General features: G+C 46.5%; 1 protein-coding gene across 1 annotated transcript in view; it reads right to left on the bottom strand.

Annotated features, from left to right (window-relative positions):
* ADAM19 (ADAM metallopeptidase domain 19) overlaps positions 1–23,578 on the bottom strand; it is a 129,650-nt gene that overhangs the window by 80,477 nt on the left and 25,595 nt on the right. Inside the window, exons 4-5 of the mRNA XM_068273102.1 lie at positions 6,699–6,775; positions 4,770–4,941 (exon numbers count right to left, since the gene is read on the bottom strand). Coding sequence (XP_068129203.1) covers positions 4,770–4,941; positions 6,699–6,775 — 249 coding nt within the window. The remainder of the gene's footprint in view (positions 1–4,769; positions 4,942–6,698; positions 6,776–23,578) is intronic.

The following is a 23,578-nucleotide window of genomic DNA, read 5'->3' on the forward strand; positions in this document are numbered from 1 at the left end:
TTTCAGGAGCGTTTTCTAGCGATTTTGGCAGCGATTTTAAAAAGTGTAAGCTTTTTGCCAGCGATTGTGATTGCGATTTTAACTATGGTCGTTTTAAATAATTATAATTTTTTTTACAGTTTGTATCAATTCAAAATCACACACAAATCGCTCTGTGTAGCGATTTATGAGCGATTTGCTAGCGCTTCAATACTTTACATTGAAGCGCAAGCGCTCCCAAAATCCTGCATGTCCTGCAATTGCAATTTGCCTAATCGCAATCGCTCTAGTGGAATCTGTCCTATCCATTTCCATTGGCAGAGCGTTTAGGGAAATCGCTAGCGATTTAAAGCGCTCCCTAAATGCTAAAAGAAAAACCCGCTGTAGTGGGTTCCAGGCCTTATACTGTATTTTCCGATGCAGACTTCTCCCATGGCAAACTGTTTTCCAATTTGACCAAAACCAAATAATAAATTATGTTCACAAGAAGTAGTCCTCACAGGTATATCCAATACATCCTGTATTGAGCTAACTGAAACTTGTAATGGCGGCGGCCAAGGGAGGAACACAACTGTGTCTGAGGTCTATGTAAATAATGTGTTACATATGGCCAGGGCCGGATTTCTGGAAAAGCCACAAAGGCCCGGGCCCTGGGCAGCTGCAGCCCAAGAGGGCACCTAAAAATGAAAGAGGGGATGCGCATATGAAAGAGGAGGCTGAAAATGGAACTGATGCTCAAGGTGGCTGTTCATGAAAGAGAGGGGCTGCTGTACATGGAGGTTACACATGGAAGAGGGGGCTGCACATGGAATGGGAGGGGGGCTGTTGTACATGGCTGTTACACATGGAAGAGGCGGTGCACATGGAATGGGAGGGGGCTGCTGTACATGGATGATACACATGGAAGAGGGGGCTGCACATGGAATGGGAGGGGCTGCTGTACATGGATGATACACATGGAAGAGGGGGCTGCACATGGAATGGGAGGGGCTGCTGTACAGGGATGTTACACATGGTAGAGGGGGCTACTGCACATGGAATGGGAGGGGCTGCTGTACAGGGATGTTACACATGGAAGAGGGGGCTGCACATGGAATGGGAGGGGCTGCTGTACAGGGATGTTACACATGGAGGAGGGGGCTGCACATGGAATGGGAGGGGGCTGCTGTACAGGGATGTTACACATGGAAGAGGGGGCTGCAAATGCAATGGGAGGGGGCTGCTGTACATGGATGTTACACATGGAGGAGGGGGCTGCACATGCACAACATACTTGGCCTAGGGGCACAAAGTGTAATTCCAGACTTGCATATGGCCTCTGATGGTAAAACAGCATGCAGAAATATCAATCAGAATATCGGCAAATCCTAACCGACCAAGGGAGGTACTTAAAGGACACCCAAAGTGTGTGTGTGTGTCTGGTTTTTTTTTTGGGGGGGGGGGGGGGGTAGGGAGGTTGCCATATTTATTTACTTTTAAACAATACCAGTTGCCTGGCTGTCCTACTGATTAGCTGCATCTAATGCTTTTAGCCATAGCCCTGAAAAAGCATGTAGCAGATCAGGTGATGTTTCTGAATGAAGTAGTACTTGGCCTGATTTCCATGTGCGCAATTTTAACCACATATTCGGCAACATGCCGCAGTGTGATCTACAAGGACATCAGAAAGTGCATAGACCGCGCTTATTTGATGCTTCTATTTATGCGGTGTGATTCACAGCAGAATCGCGATGCATGGCCGGCATTGGGCGCCTGCATTTCTGTACGTTTGCGATTTGCAATCCCATTCATTACAAATGACTGGGATCAAAATCTCATTGGGTAACACTACAGAGCAACGCAGTGCCGTGCCTCGCGGTGGCCACATACGTTACCTGCACCACAGACATGAACACAAGGCCTTAAAGAGGCACTGAAGTGAAAAAAGAATGTATGATATAATGATTTGTATGTGTAGTACAGCTAAGAAATAGAACATTAGGAGCAGAGACATAAATCTAATATCGTTTCCAGTACAGGAAGAGTAAAGAAACTCCAGTTATCTATTCAAAAGAGCCACTGAGCTCCACGACTTTAACCACTTAAATATATCTGGACAAATATATCCGTCCAGATAGACTGCCCTCCCGCCACCCTCCATTACCCCTGAGATCAATGAATGGGAATATAGTTCCCATTCATTGATCTAAGTCCCCAACAGAAAAAACGATGGCCTCTTATCAGAGGCCGCGGTCTTTCTGCGGAAAAAAAAGTTTCCCGTCCTCCTAATGCTTCCTGGAAGCAAGAGCGTTCGCTTCCAGGACTTATTGACTGTGGCCATCTTGTGGCCAAATAGTAAAACGACACCTACATACAATTAAAAAATAAAACAACATAAATAGTTACCTAAGGGTTTGAACTTTTTAAATATGCATGTCAAGAGAGTATATTACTATAATTTTTTAAATGATAAGCTTGTAAATAGTGATGGATGTAAATTGAAAAAATGCACCTTTATTTCCAAATAAAATATCGGCGCCATAAATTGTGATAGGGACATAATTTAAATGGTGTAATAACTGGGACAAATGGGCAAATAAAATACCGGTACATGAGTTTTAATTACAGTGGCATGTATTAATTTCAAATTATATTGGACAAAAACTGAGAAAGAATTAATTTTTTCAATTTTTGTCTTAATCTTCCTGTTAAAATGGATTTAGAATAAAATAATTCTTAGCAAAATGTACCACCCAAAGAAAGCCTAAATGGTGGCAGAAAAAAACAAGATATAGATCATTTCAGTGTGATAAGTAGTGATAAAGTTATTGGCGAATGAATGGGAGGTGAAAGTTGCTTGGATGCATAAGGTGAAACAACATTGTAGGCTGAAGTGGTTAAAAGTTGCAGAGAGCGCTGTCTTCTGAAGCTGGTTATCTCAACTGTCAGTCACTGTATTTTCTTTTTCGCTGCAGAGGACAGGTCAATAGTTCACTGGCTGCTCTGTAAAATCATTTAGAACGCTTAGTAGTGTGTAAACTGCAAATATTAGGGAATGATGCAATGTTATAAAAAAAAATAAAAAAAACGATATCACTGAAAATAAAAATATGAGAATATTTTCTTTGCTACTAATGTTCTAGTAATTATCCGTACTACACAACCAATTCATTAGATCATAATTTTTTTTTTTCGCTTCAGTGTCTCTTTAAGACCCATATCCACCACCCGATTTCCCCGATGATTTTTCCGATGTCTGGCAATTTTATGAGCGATCTTTTCCGCAATCTCGGGATGCGGGTACAGGCGGCATCATGCAAACATCGATTAGCACCACGCGAATGGTCCTGGCCCATCGGATATTTAAGATCCCCGACGACTCAAAGTAACGTGATCGCTCGACCTCCTGTTCGCGCCCGTCGTGTCCTCTTGTGTAGCGTCCCGTGACGTCGCTCGCAGGAAGATGGATCCTATAGCACTCGTTGTTGGGGGACGTCACTGGATCCATCTTCCTGTGTCGCTGCAGTGAGTATGTAGTGTTAGCCGCATACTTGTTTCGGGTGTGTGATTCAGACACTACTGATGCCAGAAAGATCAGCAGGACTCACTGGCGTAACTACAATGCATGGACCCCCCCAATGTTCACCCTTCCCTTGCCTCCCCTTGGTGCCCCTCCCACGGCCTGGGGCCCATCCCACAAGGGTCATAAAACAGGTGTGGCCATCGTGATCTTCACTCCCATAACAAGTGTAGCCATAAAAACACCTGATAAGGAGTACAGTCCCCTGTATGGGAGGAAGGGAGGGTTAGTAGCTGGGGCCCCCCACAGCTCTGGGCCCCCCTGCGATCTCAGGTGCTGCTCCCCTCTAGTTATGCTCCTGGCAGGATAGCCAGGCAACTGGCATTGTTTAAAAGGAAGTAAATATGGCAGCCTCCATATACTTCTCACTTCAGGTGTATTCAAGACTTTGCTGATAATGCCTGGTACACACCATGCGATTTACAGTCAGATAGACTGGTCAAATCGATTATTTCTCACAGGTCACATCGGATTTTGGATCATTTGTTTGAACGATTTTGTGTAGAAGTAATCGGAAAATCGATAAAAAAAAACAATTGGAAATCAGATTGGACCTTTATGGAAATAATCAATTTGACCCGTCTATCTGATGGGAAATTGCATGGTGTGTACCAGCGATCAGTAAAAGGAAGCTACTGGCCTTCATAGGCTCATTGTTTTTCCCCTTCCTGGATCAGTGGAAATCTGTTAGATAATAATTTTTGCTCATTGTTGGGTGAAAACATTGATTGGATCAGGATTAGAGGCCGATTACTGCAATAGACATGCTCGCCAACTCACTATGCTACAAAATAACGCCATTTTAACAGGTAGTACATTAAAGTGTAACTGAACTATACCGCAAGCAGAAGCCATGGCTGTTCTCTCCTCATAGACCTGGCTATACACATAGCTATTGTTTGCTCAGCTACAGGAGAAATCCTTCTCCTCTTGTGTAAAGACTCTTTGTGACAACCCTTTTTGACCCTGCTGTCCCCCCTCTAGTGTAAACAAACCTCTAGTGAAGGGAGCACCAGAGGCACAGATAACCATGTAGTAACTGAAGCAACTCTCATACCTCATTTGAAAAAACTTCTAGAATGTCCAAACAGCCATATGACCACGCCCACTCCTTATGCAGCAGACCCTGGGTTATGCACTGTCAGAGAACGCTGTGCTGTAGGTTTATAAGCCATTTTATAACATATGTAGAACTTCCTTTGAACTGGCTGCATACGTGTCTGACTCTCACCCTGTGATGCTGCCGGCTGATGCTGGAGAAGTTCCTTTGATCCGTGGCAGTTTGTTCACACTGTCCTGCAGGAAGAGGCAGATGTTCTGCTCTGTAGATGAGGTGTAGCTGGCCGTCTCCTGGCAGCGGTTCCACCAGATAACTTTCATTATTGCTCACAGTTACAAGTCCCCTGCCAGGAGAAGAAAGTCTGTTACTCCGCTGTGCGTTTACAGGCAGCAGGACTACATATACATTATTATCCTGCCTGCTAGTCATTACGCCAACTCACTGGCTTCATGTGTGCTGCAGAAATTTGCTTATGTTGAAGGACTCCTCCAGAGATAAAAAGTAAGCAGTTAAAATCTGACAGAACCGACATGTTTTGGACTAGTGCATTACCTCATGGGAGAGTCTCAGGATTTTAAATAATCGTAAAGTGGGCAGCGGTCACCAGAAAATCACAATGTGGGCAGCAGTCACAAGAAAAAATGCACCTGTAAAAAAAACAATTCACTCACCTGTCACCTGATAAAAGTCTCCTCTCCCGACCTCCGGCACGCACCTCCTCCGACGATCCTCCTGAAGCACATCTCCCGCGCTGACAGGCAGAGAGCAGGGCTACGGGAAGATGGTACCCAAAGCCCTGTACTGGAGACACAAATAGTCTCCAGTGCAGGGCTTCAGACGCCATCTTTCCGCAGCCCTGCTCTGCCTCCCGGGAGACTGCGGGCTGCGGGGAATGAACTGGTGCGGCATCTATTAGACTAGGATTAGGCCAGTTCAACACCTGGCTGGGGGGGTCCCACTATCGGGCGGGAGGCAGCGCTCCCCCCGCATTCGGCGGGCGGGCCCCTCTGTGGCTGATGGGGTTGCATCCGATCCCCTATAGTTACACCGCTGGATACCAGCCAGCCTCCCTTCTCAGTGTACTCACTTGCACACTACTATATTTTGTCAGTTAGGAAATGCATTAAGGAAATGCTTTTGAAAACAAAGAAAACCCAGAGAATCCCCCATGAGGAGATGGACAGTCCAAAACCTGTTGGTTCCAACAGATTGCAACTGCTTACTTTTTTTTACTGGAGTGGTCCTTTAAGTTTAGTACAAAATGTCGCAGTTTACAAAGTAAGATTACAATAGCTGCTGTGCTGCACCTATTCGTTATCCTCATCTCCCCCTCAGCGACCTCCAGGTGCCTGTCTGACACCCAACCTCTTTGCTACAGGACGGGGGTCATGATGCGTACGAGAGGTATTGGCGCAGGAGACATGGGCGCAGGATACAGCCGGTATATGGCTGATTCTGCTCCTGCACAAGTCCCGTCCTCGTTAAATGCTATTCCCCCTTCGGGCCGCCATGGATAGAGGGGAATGATGTAATTCGGCGGCCAAATTACAGTGTTTTAAAAGTAACTTCAGCTCTGTCTTCTGACGGCACCGAAGTTACTCACTGAGCGCCGCTATAGCTGTAATTCCTATTACGGCCTATGGTGGCGCTCAAATCTCCTGCGCTGGATTCCTAGTGTCCGGTCATGATACGCTATTACTCAGCAAATATGAATGGCTATCACAATCGCTGAGCGCGTTTGAGAGCGATTTACGGCATTTTTGAAGTGATTTTGAATGTAATGCAAGCCATTTGTACAGCGACTGCGATTTCCAGAGCATTTTCCAGCGATTCCAATACACTGCTGAAAGCGCTCTTGTTGGCCCCAGGCTGTAAGGTGGTAATGCACGATACGATAAAATGATCCAATTTTATGATTTCGATAAAAACGATCTGTTGAACAAATTAAACGCTTTTTTTTTTTTTGAGAAATCTGATCCAACTTCCCAATTTTTTCGATATAAGTCGACTGGGAGTGGTGGATTTTTTTGATCCTATAGAGAAGAATTGCCTTTCATTGGCTATAGCTTATCAGTGGAGAACAGAAACTCTTCCATCTACCTTATTCCTGAGCAGGTGCTGACCGCCACGCTGGAGTCCTTCTGCCCGCGAACAACTCCGTGGTAATAGCAATGGTCCTGGGGAATCAAAGAGATTATTGTCAGATTTACCAAACCTGCCAAGGACAAGAAACACAGCTTGTGAGACACATCATGTGATGTCAGCAGGGGTGCATTTTGGTGCCCTGGGTGTGGCTTCAACCCAAACTCATTGAACCCACTTACAAACCATTCCTATACATGTAACATACCTCCTAACTTTTTGAGATGTGAAAGAGGGACACTTAAACCACGCCCCTGCCACACCCCTGATCACGCTCCTGTCACACCCCTAGTCACACATACCATAAAGATTTCATAAGAAAAATATGTTGTTTTATCATTCAAACCACACTAGTCCTTTCTATCCTGATTCATTTTCCTTTATATTAACATTTTAAAATTGGTAATATATACAATTTAAAGGATGGGAATAAAGTTTAAAGTCAATCAAACACATTTTTTAGTAGAGAAATATATATATTTACATAGAAAGAGGGACAAAGTCTTGAAAGAGGGAAAAATGAGGATAAAAAGAGGGACAGAGGGACAGGGCTCCCAAAGAGGGACTGTCCCTCCAAAAGAGGGACAGTTGGGAGCTATGCATGTAATGAGGGTTGTGTACCACTTTATATACTGTTTATGTACAGCCAGGGTCTATATAGAAACGCAAAAATCAATACAGACTTAACTTAAAACAACTACTGCTTATTTAGCACATTAATAGTACCTGCCATATCATGGTTATGCTAACAAACAGTGTCAATGTACAGTATGTAGAGTTGGGCCGAACCTCCGATTTTAGGTTCGCGAACCAGGTTCGCGAACTTCCACGGAAGGTTCGGTTCGCGTTAAAGTTCGCGAACCGCAATAGACTTCAATGGGGATGCGAACTTTGAAAAAAAAAAATTATGCTGGCCACAAAAGTGATGGAAAAGATGTTTCAAGGGGTCTAACACCTGAAGGGGGGCATGGAGGAGTGGGATACATGCCAAAAGTCCCCGGGAAAAATCTGGATTTGACGCAAAGCAGCGTTTTAAGGGCAGAAATCACATTGAATGCTAAATGACAGGCCTAAAGTGCTTTAAAACATCTTGCATGTGTATACATCAATCAGGTAGTGTAATTAAGGTACTGCTTCACACTGACACACCAAACTGTTCACTGAACAGAACAGGTATGCAGTGGCAGGTTCACTGAACAGAACAGGTATACAGTGGCGGGTTCACTGAACAGAACAGGTATGCAGTGGCGGGTTCACTGAACAGAACAGGTATGCAGTGGCGGGTTCACTGAACAGAACAGGTATGCAGTGGCGGGTTCACTGAACAGAACAGGTATACAGTGGCGGGTTCACTGAACAGAACAGATATGCAGTGGCGGGTTCACTGAACAGTACAGGTATGCAGTGGCAGGTTCACTGAACAGGTATGCAGTGGTGGGTTCACAGTACAGGTATGCAGTGGTGGGTTCACAGAACAGGTATGCAGTGGTGGGTTCACAGTACAGGTATGCAGTTGTGGGTTCACAGAACAGGTATGCAGTGGTGGGTTCACAGAACAGGTATGCAGTGGTGGGTTCACTGAACAGGTAGGCAGTGGTGAGTTCACAGTACAGGTATGCAGTGGTGGGTTCACAGAACAGGTATGCAGTGGTGGGTTCACAGAACAGGTATGCAGCCAGGGACAAGCTAAGCCTAACTAATCTTTCCCTATGAGAGAGAGTGTGCAGCAGCTCGCCCTACTCTCACTAATGCAGGCACACAAGTGACCGTAATGGTCGCCGCTGCCTGCCTTTTAGTAGAGGGGAGTGGCTCCAGGGGCTAGTGTAGCCTAATTGGCTACACTGGGCCTGCTGACTGATGTAGAGGGTCAAAGTTGACCCTCCATGGTGCATTATGGGGCGAACCGAACTTCCGCAAAGGTTCGCCTGCGGGACGCGAACGCTAACCACGGAAGTTTGCATGGAACCGTTCGCAGGCGAACCGTTCGGCCCAACTCTAACAGTATGTGGCCAAAAAGATGTTTAAAGAAGAACTTCAGCCTAAACAAACATACTGTCATTAAGTTACATTAGTTATGTTAATTAGAATAGATAGGTAATATAATCTCTTACCCACCCTGTTTTAAAAGAACAGGCAAAGGTTTGTGATTTCATGGGGGCAGCCATCTTTTTGGTTGAAAGGAGGTCACGGGGAGCATGAGACAGTTCCAACTGTCCTGTGTCCTGATCACCCCTCCCAATTGCTAGGCAACAAGAACAACAACATCAGAAATCCCACCATGCTTTGCACAGCATCAGGGGAAAAATGCCCGGGCAGTTTTCTTTGATGGGGCGGAGCTTAGCTTCTGTGCAGCTAAAAATGAGGCTTTGGTAAGAAAAGCAAAGTTCTGATGAAACACCAAGCCTTTTCAGTGCTGCTGAGTAGATTTTTAGTCTGGAGGTTCACTTTAAGCATGTGAAAATGATTTAGTAGGCCAGATTTGAAGGAGATTCTCCATATTATGGGTGACCACTGGTGCAGAAAGCAAAGAATTGGTGTTATGTGACAGTTTATGTGACATTGGCGGGATTGGAAATGTATCATTGTTGCTGAAAAGCCCAAGAGCTGTTAGCGGTCTGGGATGATTCCTCAGATAAGTTTATCTGTTTTATCGCCTCAGTTTCAAACGACGCTTTAAACAGTTATTTAGACATCTGACATATCAGCCGCATCTCCAGCCGTTTATTTATCAGTAATATAAATAGTCCCTTCTGAATAGAGTCTGTCCGCTGACACAAGATAGATGGATGAGTCTGTGCGGTTCATCTGAGGGAGAGGATATGAACATTGAGCCCTTTCAGTTCAGCATTCTTACACATCTCTCCTCACTTCCTCTCTGCTGCACCCCCAATCTCTTCTTCCTGGGTCTGCTGGTGATCTCACTGGTAGTTTAACCCCTTCAGCCGTGCTGGTTGCGTTATACGGCGCACAATACAACGAGGGCCGGCGGGAACAAGCATAATAGACAAAGACGCAGTTGTGTTTTATGAAAATTTCTCAGAGGATTATCACAGCTCGGAGTGACTAAAAAGAGAGGGAAAGTCCAACAGATTTGCCTCCGTCCACCGCACTTCCTGCGAATAATGATAGGGGATCTGTTTGAGAATCTAACATCTAATAATATCTTATATGACCGAGGTCGTTAACATTTGTCAGCATGTGGGTCACATGTATGGATAACTGGGGGTCCATACTAACTCATCCTCTGCAGCACTATAGAGTACATAGCCATGTCACCGACTGTCCCCAGAGGAGTTCATAATCTAATCCTACCATAGGCATAGTCTAATGTCCTACCGTATTATTATTATTATGTATTTATATAGCACTGGCATCTTCTGCAGCACTTTACAGAGTACATAGTCCTGTCACTGGCTGTCCCCAGAGGAGCTCACAATCTAATCCCTATCATAGCCATAGTCTAATGTCCTACCGTATTATTATTATGTATTTATATAGCACTGACATCTCCTGCAGCACTTTACAGAGTACATAGTCCTGTCACTGGCTGTCCCCAGAGGAGCTCACAATCTAATCCCTATCATAGCCATAGTCTAATGTCCTACCGTATCATTATTATGTATTTATATAGCACTGACAGCTTCTGCAGCACTTTACAGAGTACATAGTCATGTCACCGACTGTCCTCAAAGGAGCTCACAATCTAAAGGTGGCCACTAACGGTCCAATTTCTAGTGAAAAATCATTTGAGCGATCAGAAATTCTGATTGGATTGGTTGAAAATAATCTCAGTTGGACACAATTGATTATGAACGATCATAAAAAAATCGTCTGACTGGATTTTTGTCACACCAAAATTTGGATTTTATTGATTGGTTGTGATAGATAGGAAGCAAAGATTGGTTCGTTAATGGTGTAGTGAACAATTTTTCTTCCGATTAGAATTTCTGATCTCTCAAACGATTTTTCGATAGAAATGGGACCATTTGTGGCCACCTTAATCCTATCATAGTCAATGTCTAATGTCCTACCATATTATTATTATGTATTTATATAGCACTGACATCTTCTGCAGCACCGTACAGAGTACATAGTCATGTCACTGACTGTCCTCAGAGGAGCTCACAATCTAATCCTACCATAATCAAATATTCATTGTAGTCTAGTGCCAATTTAGGGTGAAGACAGTTAAAGGGAACCTGAAGTGAGCGGCATATGGAGGCCGCCATATTTATTTCCTTTTAAACAACACCGGTTGCCTGGCAGTCCTGCTAGTCGGTTTGGCTGCAGTAGTGTCTGAATCACACCAGAAACAAGCATGCAGCTAATCCTGTCAGATCTGACAATAATGTCAGAAACACCGGATCTGCTGCATGCTTGTTCAGGGTCTATGGCTAAAGCTACGTACACACATGCGACAATGACCGTTCGTTGTGAACGACGAACAAACTTTTAATTGACGAAAGAACGACCTAAGTAAAGTTAGCTTTTAAATGTGTGTAACGATCTGATCGTTAGAATGAACGTTACATCACGTAACGCAAATATTGCGCTTGCGCATAAAAATGAAAAGTTCCATGGAGAAATAGCGAAATGCGCATGTCAAGCCTAGTACGAACGACCGTTTCCAACAATGTACTACTTTTGCAAACGATCGTCGTTGGAAAAAATCCGCCAAGCTAGATCATTCGTTTTGAACGATCTAGCTCGTCCGTCGTTAGACTTAATGGTCGTTGGCTGCTTTTTTTTTAAACGATCATCGTTTGAAATGATCGGGGAACGATCGTTTCAAACGACTATAGTCGCATGTGTGTACGCACCTTAAGGATGGAAAGGTTGCAGGAAACGTTGCGTTTTTGCCGCTAATGGAAGTCTATGGGCCTCAGGAAAAAACACATAAAAAACGCATATGCATTTTCTATGCGTTTCAAACTTGCGTATTCAAAAACGCTGGTTTTGTTGCATATTATGCAGGAAATCTGCCAAAAAACACATAATGAAAGCCAATGGGAATGCAATGGTATGAATTTTTCATGCGTTTTCCATGCATTTTTAAATGCTTTTTTTTTATTATTATTTTTCTTTTTTGTTGCTGCACTTTTGCTTCCTGTTATCTTCCAAGTGATTTGCATAAATGGAAATAAAAAAACGCATGGAAAACGCATATGAAACGCATATGGGTTTTGTATATGCGACCCGCAAACGCATTAAAATGCATGCAAAACGCACCCAAAACTCAGTAAAAATGCAAAAACCCAGCACACAACATTAACATAAAACATGACATATAACGCAGCTTTTCACGCTATGTCATATGTGAACCCAGCCTGAAAGTATTAGAGTCAGAGGATCAGTAGGACAGCCAGGTAACTGGTATTGCTTAAAGGGAAATAAATATGGCAGCCTCCATATACCTCTTGATTCAGGCTCCCCTTAAAGAGAAACTCCAACCAAAAATTTTACTTTATCCCAATCAGTAGCTGATACCACCTTTTACATGAAAAATCTATTCCTTTTCACAAACAGACCATCAGGGGGTGCTGTATGACTGATATTGTGGTGAAACCCCTCCCACAAGAAACCCCTCCCACAAGAAAAGTTCGAACTTTTGGCAGTTTCCTGTCTGTGAACCTTGCTGCATTGTGGGAAATAGCTGTTTACAGCTGTTTTCAACTGCCAAAAACCATGCAGCAGCTACATCACCTGCCAACAGTAAAATGTTCACTGGAGTTCCTCTTTAACTTATCTGTATATTTTTGCGAGGTGGGGGAAACCGGAGTGCCCGGAGGAAACCCAGGCAGACACAGGGAGAACATACAAACTCCATGCAGATAATGCCCTGGCTGGGTTTCTAACCGGGGACCTAGTGCCGCAAGGCAAGAGTGCTAATAGTACAATTTTTTCCTTAGATCACCCAATCAGATTTGTGGGATCATAAATAATCAGAAGGTAATTATCAATGACTACAATAAACGGGTTGATTAAGGCACTTTCTCTTTTCCGATGTGATACATTCATAATATCCAACATTCATATCGACAAAATTCAGTATTTCACCTGACCATTGAATCATTTCATGTCGATTTTCTCCACATAATGCATTGTTTTCTGCACAATTTGATCATAAAAATCTGAATGAATAATCGCATATGAGGAAACTATTGTACCATTAACCTTACTGGCAGGAAACCCCGAACATAGTTCGGGGTAAGCCGCGCCGGAGGTTTACTCAGGCCCTGCTGGGCCGATTTGCACAATTTTTTTTTAGCTGCACGCAGCTAGTACTTTGCTAGCTGCGTGAGCACACCGATAGCCGCCGCCCCGCGCCGATTCGCCGCTATCCGCGTCGCAGCGCTAAGGGGTGGATCGGGACTCCCGATGACGTCACGGCGTCGATGACTTCGGTGACGTCATCCCGCCCCGTCGCCATGGCGACGGGGGAAGCCCTTCAGGAAATCCCATTCTTTGAACGGGATTTCCTGATCGCCCATCGCCCGAAGAGGCTAGGGGGATGCCACTGCACAGCGGCTATCATGTAGCGAGCCCTAGGCTCGCTACATGATTTAAGAAAAAAAAATTACAAAAAAACGGCTGCGCTGCCCCCTGGTGGTTTTTTATAGACCGCCAGGAGGGTTAATGGGCACATTTAGTCCTGTCAGATGCAGCTTTGCGGAATGTTTGTTTCTGAGAATTCCGAAGTGTAATGACTGGTCTCTCAGAATGCTCTGAGGGGCAGCTAAACAGCCTAGGCTGTGACATCAATGAGAGGGTGGGGCTACATACCAATATACAGCAATATATAGGCATTATTATTATTTATATAGCACCGACATCTTCCGAAGCGCTGTACAGAGTATAATGTCTTGTCACTTAACTGTCCCTCAGAGGGGCTCACAATCTAATCCCTACCATAGTCCTATGTCTATGTATGTATCGTGTAATGTATTGTAAACTAGGGACAATTTAGGGGGAAGCCAACTACCTTTCTGTATGTTCTTGGGGTGTGGGAGGAAACTGGAGTGCCCGGAGGAAACCCACACAGACACAGGAAGAACATACAAACTCTGTACAGATAGTGCATAGGAGAAGTTTCTGATGCTGAAACCAGGAGAACTACTGTAAAAGCCGGAATTCTGAATAATTCACTGTATTCCGCTATATGTCACTACAGAGCCTCTGTAAGCTTTTAATGACTTTTCCTACAGTCAGCGCTTAGCGGTTTACGACAATCGGCTGCACTGTTGTGCGAGATCATTATCTGCAGTCATCTCACTGAGCCCATCTCTAAAAAGTCAATTTATACGGGAATATCTATGGCTGATCAATAGGTGATGGCCTCACTGAACCATGCTAATGATAGTATAATAGGGGGATCGGGTAACCAATAAGATCAGAGAATGACAGGATGTCCTGCGGCCAATATCCACGACTAAGGGGAAGTGAAAAACATTCAATATGCAGAGAGATTCATTTAGGGAAAAAAAGGGTATTATTATTTATATTGTGCTTCGTACAGAGAATGTTGAATGAGTTGGTTCACTAACAGCTCTCAGACCAGCTCAGTCTGGTGTCCGTACCGCAGTCTATGGTCTAACTGAGAAGGAGCCAGTTAAAGATGCCCTGTAGTGACATATAGTAGAAGACAGTAAATTATTCAGGATACCTGCTTTTATGTTACCGTAATTTATATATTGCTGTGTATTGGTTTGTAACCCCGCCCTCCCAGTGATGTCACAGACTAGGCGGTTTAGCTATGTGGAATTCTCCTCCCAGAGCATTTTGGGAGACCAGGTATATTTTTGTACTGGCTTCGGAAACTCAGTAAACAAACATTCTGCAGAGATGCACTTGTCAGGACTAGAGATGTTGCCATAAATTTCAGAGAGGTGTAAGCAGGGGAGGGGACAGCTGCAGTGTCAGAGATGTGTAAGCAGGGGAGGGGCCATCCACAGTGTCAGAGAGGTGTAAGCAGGGGAGGGGACAGCTGCAGTGTCAGAGAGGTGTAAGCAGGGGAGGGGACAGCTGCAGTGTCAGAGAGGTGTAAGCAGGGGAGGGGACAGCTGCAGTGTCAGAGAGGTGTAAGCAGGGGAAGGGACAGCTGCAATGTTAGAGACTTGTGTAAGCAGGGAAGAGGACAGTTGCAGCTTCAGAAAGGTGTAAGCAGAGGAGGACACAGCCGCAGCGTCAGAGAGGTGTAAGCAGGGGAGGGGACAGCTGCAGCTTCAGAAAGGTGTAAGCAGAGGAGGACACAGCCGTAGCGTCAGAAAGGTGTAAGCAGGGGAGGGGACAGCTGCAGATTCAGAAAGGTGTAAGCAGAGGAGGACACAGCCGCAGCGTCAGAGAGGTGTAAGCAGGGGTGAGGACAGCTCAAGTGTCACAGAGGTGTAAGCAGGGGAGGGTACAGCTCAAGTGTCAGAGAGGTGTAAGCAGGGGAGGGGACAGCAGCAGTGTCAGAGAGGTGTAAGCAGGGGAGGACACAGCCGCAGCGTCAGAGAGGTGTAAGCAGGGGAGGGGACAGCTGCAGCTTCAGAAAGGTGTAAGCAGAGGAGGACACAGCCGCAGCGTCAGAGAGGTGTAAGCAGGGGAGGTGAAAGCTGCAGTGTCAGAGAGGTGTAAGCAGGGGAGGTGACAGCTGCAGTATCACAAAGGTGTAAGCAGGGGAGGGGACATCCACAGTGTCAGAGAGGTGTAAGCAGGGGAGGGGACAGCTCAAGTGTCAGAGGTGTAAGCAGGGGAGGGTACAGCTCAAGTGTCAGAGAAGTGTAAGCAGGGGAGGGGACAGCAGCAGTGTCAGAGAAGTGTAAGCAGGGGAGGACACAGCCGCAGTGTCAAAGAGGTGTAAGCAGGGGAGGGGACAACTGCAGTGTCAGAGAGGTGTAAGCAGGGGAGGTGACAGTTGTAGTATCACAAAGGTGTAAGCAGGGGAGGGGACAGCTGCAGTGTCAGAAAGGTGTAAGCAGGGGAGGGGACAGCTGCAGTGTCAGAAAGGTGTAAGCAGGGGAGGGGACAGCTGCAGTGTCAGAGAGGTGTAAGCAGGGGAGGGGACAGCTGCAGTGTCAGAGAGGTGTAAGCAGGGGAAGGGACAGCTGCAGTGTCAGAGAGGTGTAAGTAGGGGAGGGGACAGCTGCAGTGTCAGAGAGGTGTAACTAAGCAGGGGGAGGGGACAGCTGCAGTGTCAGAGAGGTGTAGGCTGGGGAGGGGACAACTGCAGTGTCAGAGAGGTGTAAGCAGGGGAGGGGACAGCTGCAGTGTCAGAGAGGTGTAAGCAGGGGAGGGGACAGTTGCAGTGTCAGAGAGGTGCAAGCAGGGGAGGGGACAGCTGCAGTGTCAGAGAGGTGTAAGCAGGGGAGGGGACAGTTGCAGTGTCAGAGAGGTGCAAGCAGGGGAGGGGACAGCTGCAGTGTCAGAGAGGTGTAAGCAGGGGAGGGGACAGCTGCAGTGTCAGAGAGGTGCAAGCAGGGGAGGGGACAGCTGCAGTGTCAGAGAGGTGTAAGCAGGGAAGGGGACAGCTGCAGTCTCACAGAGGCACATACATGCATGCTGGTGCGCATTTGACCCTTCACTCTTACAAAAGTTAACCTACTTCTGAAGACAAAGCAGAAAAAGCAGCAGATATAAGCACACTGAAGAACTGCCTGATTAGCAGCTGTCCTGTAAGGTTAGTGGCGTGTAGCAGAGGATAAAGCACACAACTTCCTATTTCTGTGATCTCTGGTAGCATATTGCACACAATGCACTTCTATTCAGCAGCAAGACTTCCCTACTAAAGTATAAACCTTAAATAACCTTGTCAAGAGAGGAAACTATCAATATATATATAGGCTGGTGTTGTTGATACTCTGACAGTGGTGGGCTGCTAATACACGAGGGGGCATGGGGGCAAAGGCTGCAAATGTGGAGCTACACATGAAAGAGAGGGGCTACTGCCCAGTGGATATGAACATGAAAGAGATGGCATACATGGAAAAGGGGCTGCACATAGAATGGGTGGGTGGGGGGTGTTTGGGGTAGAGACTGCTGTACATGGAGGTTATACATGGGGCTGCACATGGAAAAATGGGAGGAAGGGGGCTGCTGTATATGGATTTTACACATTGAAAAGGGGGCTGCACATGGAATGGGAGGGGGGCTGCTGTACATGGATGATACACATGGAAGAGGGAGCTGTACATGGAATGGGAGGGGGCTGCTGTACATGGATGATACACATGGAAGAGGGGGCTGCACATGGAATGGGAGGGTGCTGCTATACATGTATGTTACACATGGAAGAGGGGGCTGCACATGGAATGGGAGGGGGCCGCACCCCCAAAAAACAGGACTTCAGCATGTGGTAATCCCCTTCTGACCGTCATCCAAACAGGAAGTGAAGCTGGCTTGCGGTCACTTCTTGTTTTGGAAGAAAAAATAGTGTGCGGAAGTGTATTGTAAAAATACAGGCCGTAACGCCGCCGCCAACATTTTTAAAATCCCCTGCGTCGCCATAGACTTACATGACTTCTGGTGTGCCGCAGATCGGCGCAGGAGTCGCATGACAATGTAGGTATACGCTCGTGTCAGATAGGGCACTTCCGGCGCAGCGTACCACTCCGTGGGTAGTGTGAACTAACCCACAGACTTTCATTATGCTGCGGTGGGGTAAAATTACCGCGCCGCTCCAGAGTGAAAGGGCCCTTACTCTTATAATTGGCAAGGAGTTTTGAATCAGGATGATACCATTTATTGGCTAACTTAGAGATGGATAAACAGTGAGCTTTCGGCTTATAAAAGGCCTTCGTCGGACTGGTTCCTGACCAGAACTGAAAAACACAGCTTATATACACTGACATACAGAGGAGAAATGGTATCATCCTGATTCAAAACTCCTTGCTTTTACTCATGGCTAACACGGTACAACACTCTACTGCTTCTCTTACGATTGGTGTAGGCAGGGCCGGATTTGTACTTTTTACCGCCCAAGGCCCACTATCCCCAGCCGCCCCAGCGTCCTAACCCCCCCCCCCCCCCAACACGGCAGGGATTAGTTCGTAGGCTCCTCTGAGGACAGTTAGTGAAGTGATTGCAGGGATTACATTATAAACTCCTATGAGGACAGTTAGTGACATGATGGCAGGGATTAGATTGTAAGCTCCTTGGCGAGTGGCACATTCCGTGAGTGACAGGCAGCTCAAAAATCACTGTAAGTGGCCTTTCCTCCCCTGGCTGCCAGATCTGGATGTTAGTAGCCACCCACCACTATGTGCAAACTGAGTAGCAGGACGATTGTTAACTGCTACTGCCACCCTGCTGCCCACAGCCCGCCCCTTGCTTTCCTGGTGCCCTAGGCCATGGCCTATGTGGCCTTGCCTGAAATCAGGCGTAGGGATGTTCTGCTTGCTGTGATTAGCTGGAAACCTAGGCACGGAGGGATCCTAATGACCTATAGTGACATGCGCTGCGCTGATGTGCGCTGTATAATGCATTGCATACCCTGTAACATACGAGAATGAAATACAGTGGAAGGGGGGTGTCACATCGCGCACGTAACGCATGTGGCATTATAATGGCTTCGTGTTTGCGATGCGATTATGTTTGACCAGGGGCGTTGCTAGGATCCTAAGAGGTCCGGGCACTTTTGGGCACTCCAGACAAAAAAAATGGGTGTGGCCATGCACAGGATTGTGGGTGTGGCCATGGGTGGAGCCAAATTTCAATAAACCTAACAGCAATCTAAGTAGGCCTGCCCACAGGCCCGGATTTACCTCACAGGAGCCTATAGGCACAGATGTCCTGGCACCCTAGACTTCCCCCTTTACGAACCTACAATCCCCCGCCGAACTGCACCACAAGTGTGCCAGTTTTCCCAGCTGTCACTTCTCCCTTACTTCCCTTGCCCGTCATAGGTAGCTACAGGTGCCCCTTAATATTGAGGGTACTTCAGGCTACCTAATACTAAGTAGCTAGAGGTGCCCTCAAGAATTAGGTAGCTAAAGGAACTTCAGTATTAAGTAACTAGAGGTTCCCCTGGCTAAAGGGAGATCTCATCAGTGGAATGCTGACAGCAGGGTGAGTAACCTCTCATTTGGACTCTCATCAGGACTCTGCATAGGGAAAGAGGGAGGGAGGCGCTCGGGGATGGGAGACAACCGCCTTTCCATCAGGCGCCTGTAGGCACGTGCCTACAGTGCCTTGTGGATAATCTGGCCCTGTCTGCCCAGCAAAATGTTGGATGAAGACCCCTCTCCATTAATAAAAAGAAAATAGGAATGCAGCATATCACATTAATACTGTAGGCAGTGTCACTTAAACAGACCTAGGCAGAGCTACCTGGAAGTGGCTGGAAGGTGTAATGGTTAAGGGCTCTGCCTCTGACACAGGAGACCAGGGTTTGAATCTCGGCTCTGCCTGTTCAGTAAGCCACCACCTATTCAGTAGGAGAGCTTAGGCAAGTCTTCCTAACACTGCTACTGCCTATAGGGCGCGTCCTAGTGGCTGCAGCTCTGGCGCTTGGAGTCTGCCAGGAGAAAAGTGTGATATAAATGTTATTATTTTTTTTTTTACCTGGCTTCTGAGCTGGCTGGTCTGGATTGCTTCTGGGCATGCTGTTATTACAGGTTGTCTGGCACCTCCTTCCCCCCCACATATCATTCCATGACCTTCTAGTGAACCCCCTCCCATGCTTCCACCCCACCACAACTTTCAGCATGCACCCATAGAAGAACTACAGCTCCCAGCATGCCCCCATAATGGCATCGCAGCATCTAGCATGGCATCGCAGAACCCAATATGCCCACCGAGAGGCACCACAGCACCCAGCATACCCCCCATTGCTGTGTGCTGTGGTGCCATGCTGGGTGCAATGCTGTCATGCTGGGTGCTGTGGTGCCTCTATGGGGCACGCTGGGTGCTGTAATGCCATGCTGGGTGCTGTGGTGCTTCTGTGGGGCATGCTGGGTGCTGTGCGGTGCTATACTGTGGGTGCCTCTACTCTGCCTCGGGGACATCCAGGGCACCCCAGAGTAGATCCGGGGCACCGCAGAATAGATCCGGGGCACGTGCCACTGATGTTTGGGGCTAGCGACACCCCTGTGTTTGACATAGCATACTGTTGTATCACTGATGGCCACCTTTAGAGCCAGTTCAGTGACGTGACGGATTGGACGGCTCACTGAAGCGGAAGGAGATTCCCGTGTGTATGGCCAGTCGGATTTGGACGACTTCCCATTTTTTGCTATCTGTGTTTCCTTCCCCCGCATAAGATAAACACGGCATATCTGAGATAAAAAGACTGATTCCATCACATTCTCTGCTGCAGTCACCTTTGCATGACCTCACTCTGCACAAGTCAGCTGACCTCATGGTGGGCGCTTTCCTTAAAGGGAACCAGAGACGAACGATCTCTAAAAAATGAAGCAAGATGTTATACATACCTGGGGCTTCCTCCAGCCCCATAAGCCTGGATTGCTCCCACGCCGCCGTCCTCCGCTGCCTCTATCGCCGGTACCAGGTCCCGTCACTTCCGCTAGACACGACCAATCTTCTGCATGCACAGGGAGTCGGCTTGGAAGAGTTTGTATACTTTGATCATGTGAGTCACTGAGTGCACTACTTTGTAATTTTTAAATAAATGAATGGTTTTACACTATGAGGAGTTCCTTCAGTTGTTAGGTCATGCAAAGCAAGGACTGATATTTCTCCAGTTGTTGATCCATATGCTGAGGCTGTGCTCCTGCCTCCTGCTGGGACCTGCTGGGAGAGACTCTGAAGCGATTTTTTTTTGCTATATTTACCTTTTAATTAGCTTCAGAAGTCTCATCAGCGGTAAACCACCACATCCCCACCAAAAATGAGGGCTGCAGACCCCCCAAACCCCCGGGCAAACATCCACGACCAACTTAGCCTCTCCTGCCGTCAATCGCCGCGCGGGTATCCGCCTCTCTCCGCCCCTCTCTGTGAAGGAAGAGTGAGAGGGGCGGGGAGAGGCGGCGATCCGCCACGATTGACATCAGAAGAGGCAGAGCTACAGCAGTGAGTGGTGCAGGGTGGTAAAACAAGTGAGAGCCCCGATCGATTTTCTCTTGCAAGTTCACGCCATGATTGCTTAGTGTAAGGCCACTTCATAGGGGCACAAGACACATCTGCAGCCAATGGGCTTAATTCACAAAAGGGTGCTAACTTAGTTAGCACGCCTAAAAGCTCCTTAGCACGCCTAAAGCCCTTTAGGATGCGCAAAGTTAGCATGCGCAAAGTTTAAGCGCGGTGCGCGCGAAACGTCGCACCAGGTGCGCATACACCGTCGCATCGGGTGTGCCTAAACCGCCGCACCCGGTACAACATTTTAGGCGCACCCAGTGCAACATTTTGTTCGCACCCGGTGCAACGTTTCGCGTACGCCGCGCAGCGCTAAACTTTGCGTGCGATCAATGAAAGCTTTGGGCGTGCTAACTGCTTAGCACCCTTTTGTGAATCGAGCCTCATATGTTTTAGAAGGAGAAACATTTTGCAGACACATATTACAATTGTTATTCTTACTAATCCAATGAAAGCTGGAATTTTATGGCTAATTGGGTTCATGTGCTTCCTGTGAAATAAAGCATTGCGCTCTATTTGCACCGCAGACAGCTAAACTGAATGGGAGAGGCCTAATTGGCTAAGCCTGCTGATGTTGGACTTTCTTAAACAAAAACAACACGATTATTAATGAGGATAATAGTGATCTGTTGACAACATCTGCATCCTCTGAGCATCTGTCTGCAGAGGGAGCATCTGCCGGTCACATCTGTCCTGCTGTGACCTCTGTGTCAGTCATGTGACGCCCGATATCTGTACATTCTATAAATAAGTATGGAATCCCGCACAGCGAGCGGGCGAGTATCGCAGGGCCGTTGCCAGAACTCGTGACCTACTTCTGGATGTCCTTTTACCACGAGGACCGGAGGAGTCTGGCAGGAAGCAGAGAGAGGGACTGCAGGTCACACCGCAGTAAGGTTTATCCGAGGTACAAAGTGGCGCAACAGCAGAATTATATACAAAGCAAGCAGTATGGATAAAACAAGGCGTCCCGTGACTGCGGTGTCTACATGTAGAACAGTCAGCGGACATAAATCGGGCTGATGCAAATGATAACAGTCTCTGGGGGGTGTTCATGGTCACTTAGGGTGAGCAGAGGGACTTAAAGAAGCCTTGGAAAATGACCGGTTTTTATTAGCCAGTCTTTTTCAGCATTAATGGCATAGATGAAACGCCGCATTACCACGGCTAAAGGAGGCCTTAATCACTCCAAAATCGCCTGGGCAAATTGCGGGGCTCCTTCCTGTAACAGGCAGAGCTTTGGGCTGTAGCTCTGCCTCTACTTGCGTCAATCTCCGCGGATCTCCACCTCCTCCCGCTCCTTTCAGTCTTCTTTCACTGAGAGGGGCGTGAGGAGATGGAGATTCGCGGGTATTGACGCGACTGGAGGCAGAGCTGCAGCCCAAAGCTCTGCCTCCCCCGGGCAGCAAAATCCACGACTCGCGCTGTGCGGGATTCCATATTTATTTATAGAATGTACAGATATTGGGCGTCACATGACCGACACAGAGGTCACAGCAGGACAGATGTGACCGTAAAGCGTTGCATGCACCATTTAACACTATTTCATGCTGATCGAATTGGGCCGGCCACGAAGTCTGGTGTGCGTACACGTTTTTTATACCCGATTGAACTGGAGGAAACTATTACTCACATCAAGGAGTTCGCATTGAGGAATTTATATGGAACTGTCCCTTTAATGGACTCATGAAGTGTTTTTTTTAGGTCTTTGTGATAGGACTTTTGCATAGTGTTGGTTTTCTGTTGAGCGCTATACTGATCTCAAACTATAACTTTTTCTTTGTATTACTTATGCCATCATGTGGTACTCATATAGCTTTATTCAGGAGGACAATCCAGGCTTTGGGTAGTTTTTGTTTTTTCAATTATTTTTTTATTTTGAGGCTGGGTGCACACATAATAGAACATGAAAGGCCGCGTTTTATGTCATGTTCTCATTTTATGTTGTTTGCATTTTTTTGTGCGTTTTTGCTGCATTTTTGGTGCGTTTGCATTTTTCACCGCAGATGCGTTTTTCAATTGTTTTGCCTGCGTTTTAATGCGTTTGCATTTTACATATGCAAAACTCATATGCGTTTTGTATGTGTTTTGTATTTCCATTTATGTAAATCACTAGGAAGATAACAGGATCTCAAAACCATTTTTTGGTAAAAAAAAAGCACATATAAAAAAATGTATGGAAAACGCATACCATTGCATTCCCATTGACTTTCATTTTGTGCGTTTTTTGATGCCTTTTTGAATATTACACAACAAAACCTGCGTTTTCACAATTGCACGCATACAAAACGCATATGCCTTTTTATATGCGTTTTTTTCCCGCGGCCCATAGACTTCCATTAGCAGCAAAAACGCAGCGTTTTCCACAACGCTAGTGTTTCTGCTATGTGTGCATCTAACCTAGAGCCTTTTATAAGGAAAAAAATAGGCCTAAGTGCAGAAAATATTTTTTTTTCATATTTCACCCTTAGCAAATTTCACATGACAAGAGCCATAGTTATAAAACACCTCAAAATATATTGTCTTTTAAAATGATACCCTGCATGCCATATTACATCACAAGTTGGTAAAGTGGTGTACCATTATCCCCAGTGTATACAGCTCCGTCATCCAAGTAAAGATGCGCACGCATCGGCGCGCACGATCTCCTGCAAAACCCCACTCCAGGACTTCATGCCGGTCGGCGTTAGTCGGTCCTGGGGCTGCCACCACGGTCACGCCCGTCAGCGTGACGCGGTCGGCAAGTAGTTAAACAGTTTTGCAATCGT

The sequence above is a fragment of the Hyperolius riggenbachi genome, chromosome 3 (genome assembly GCF_040937935.1).
Source record: "Hyperolius riggenbachi isolate aHypRig1 chromosome 3, aHypRig1.pri, whole genome shotgun sequence".
Classification (NCBI taxonomy): Eukaryota; Metazoa; Chordata; class Amphibia; order Anura; family Hyperoliidae; genus Hyperolius; species Hyperolius riggenbachi.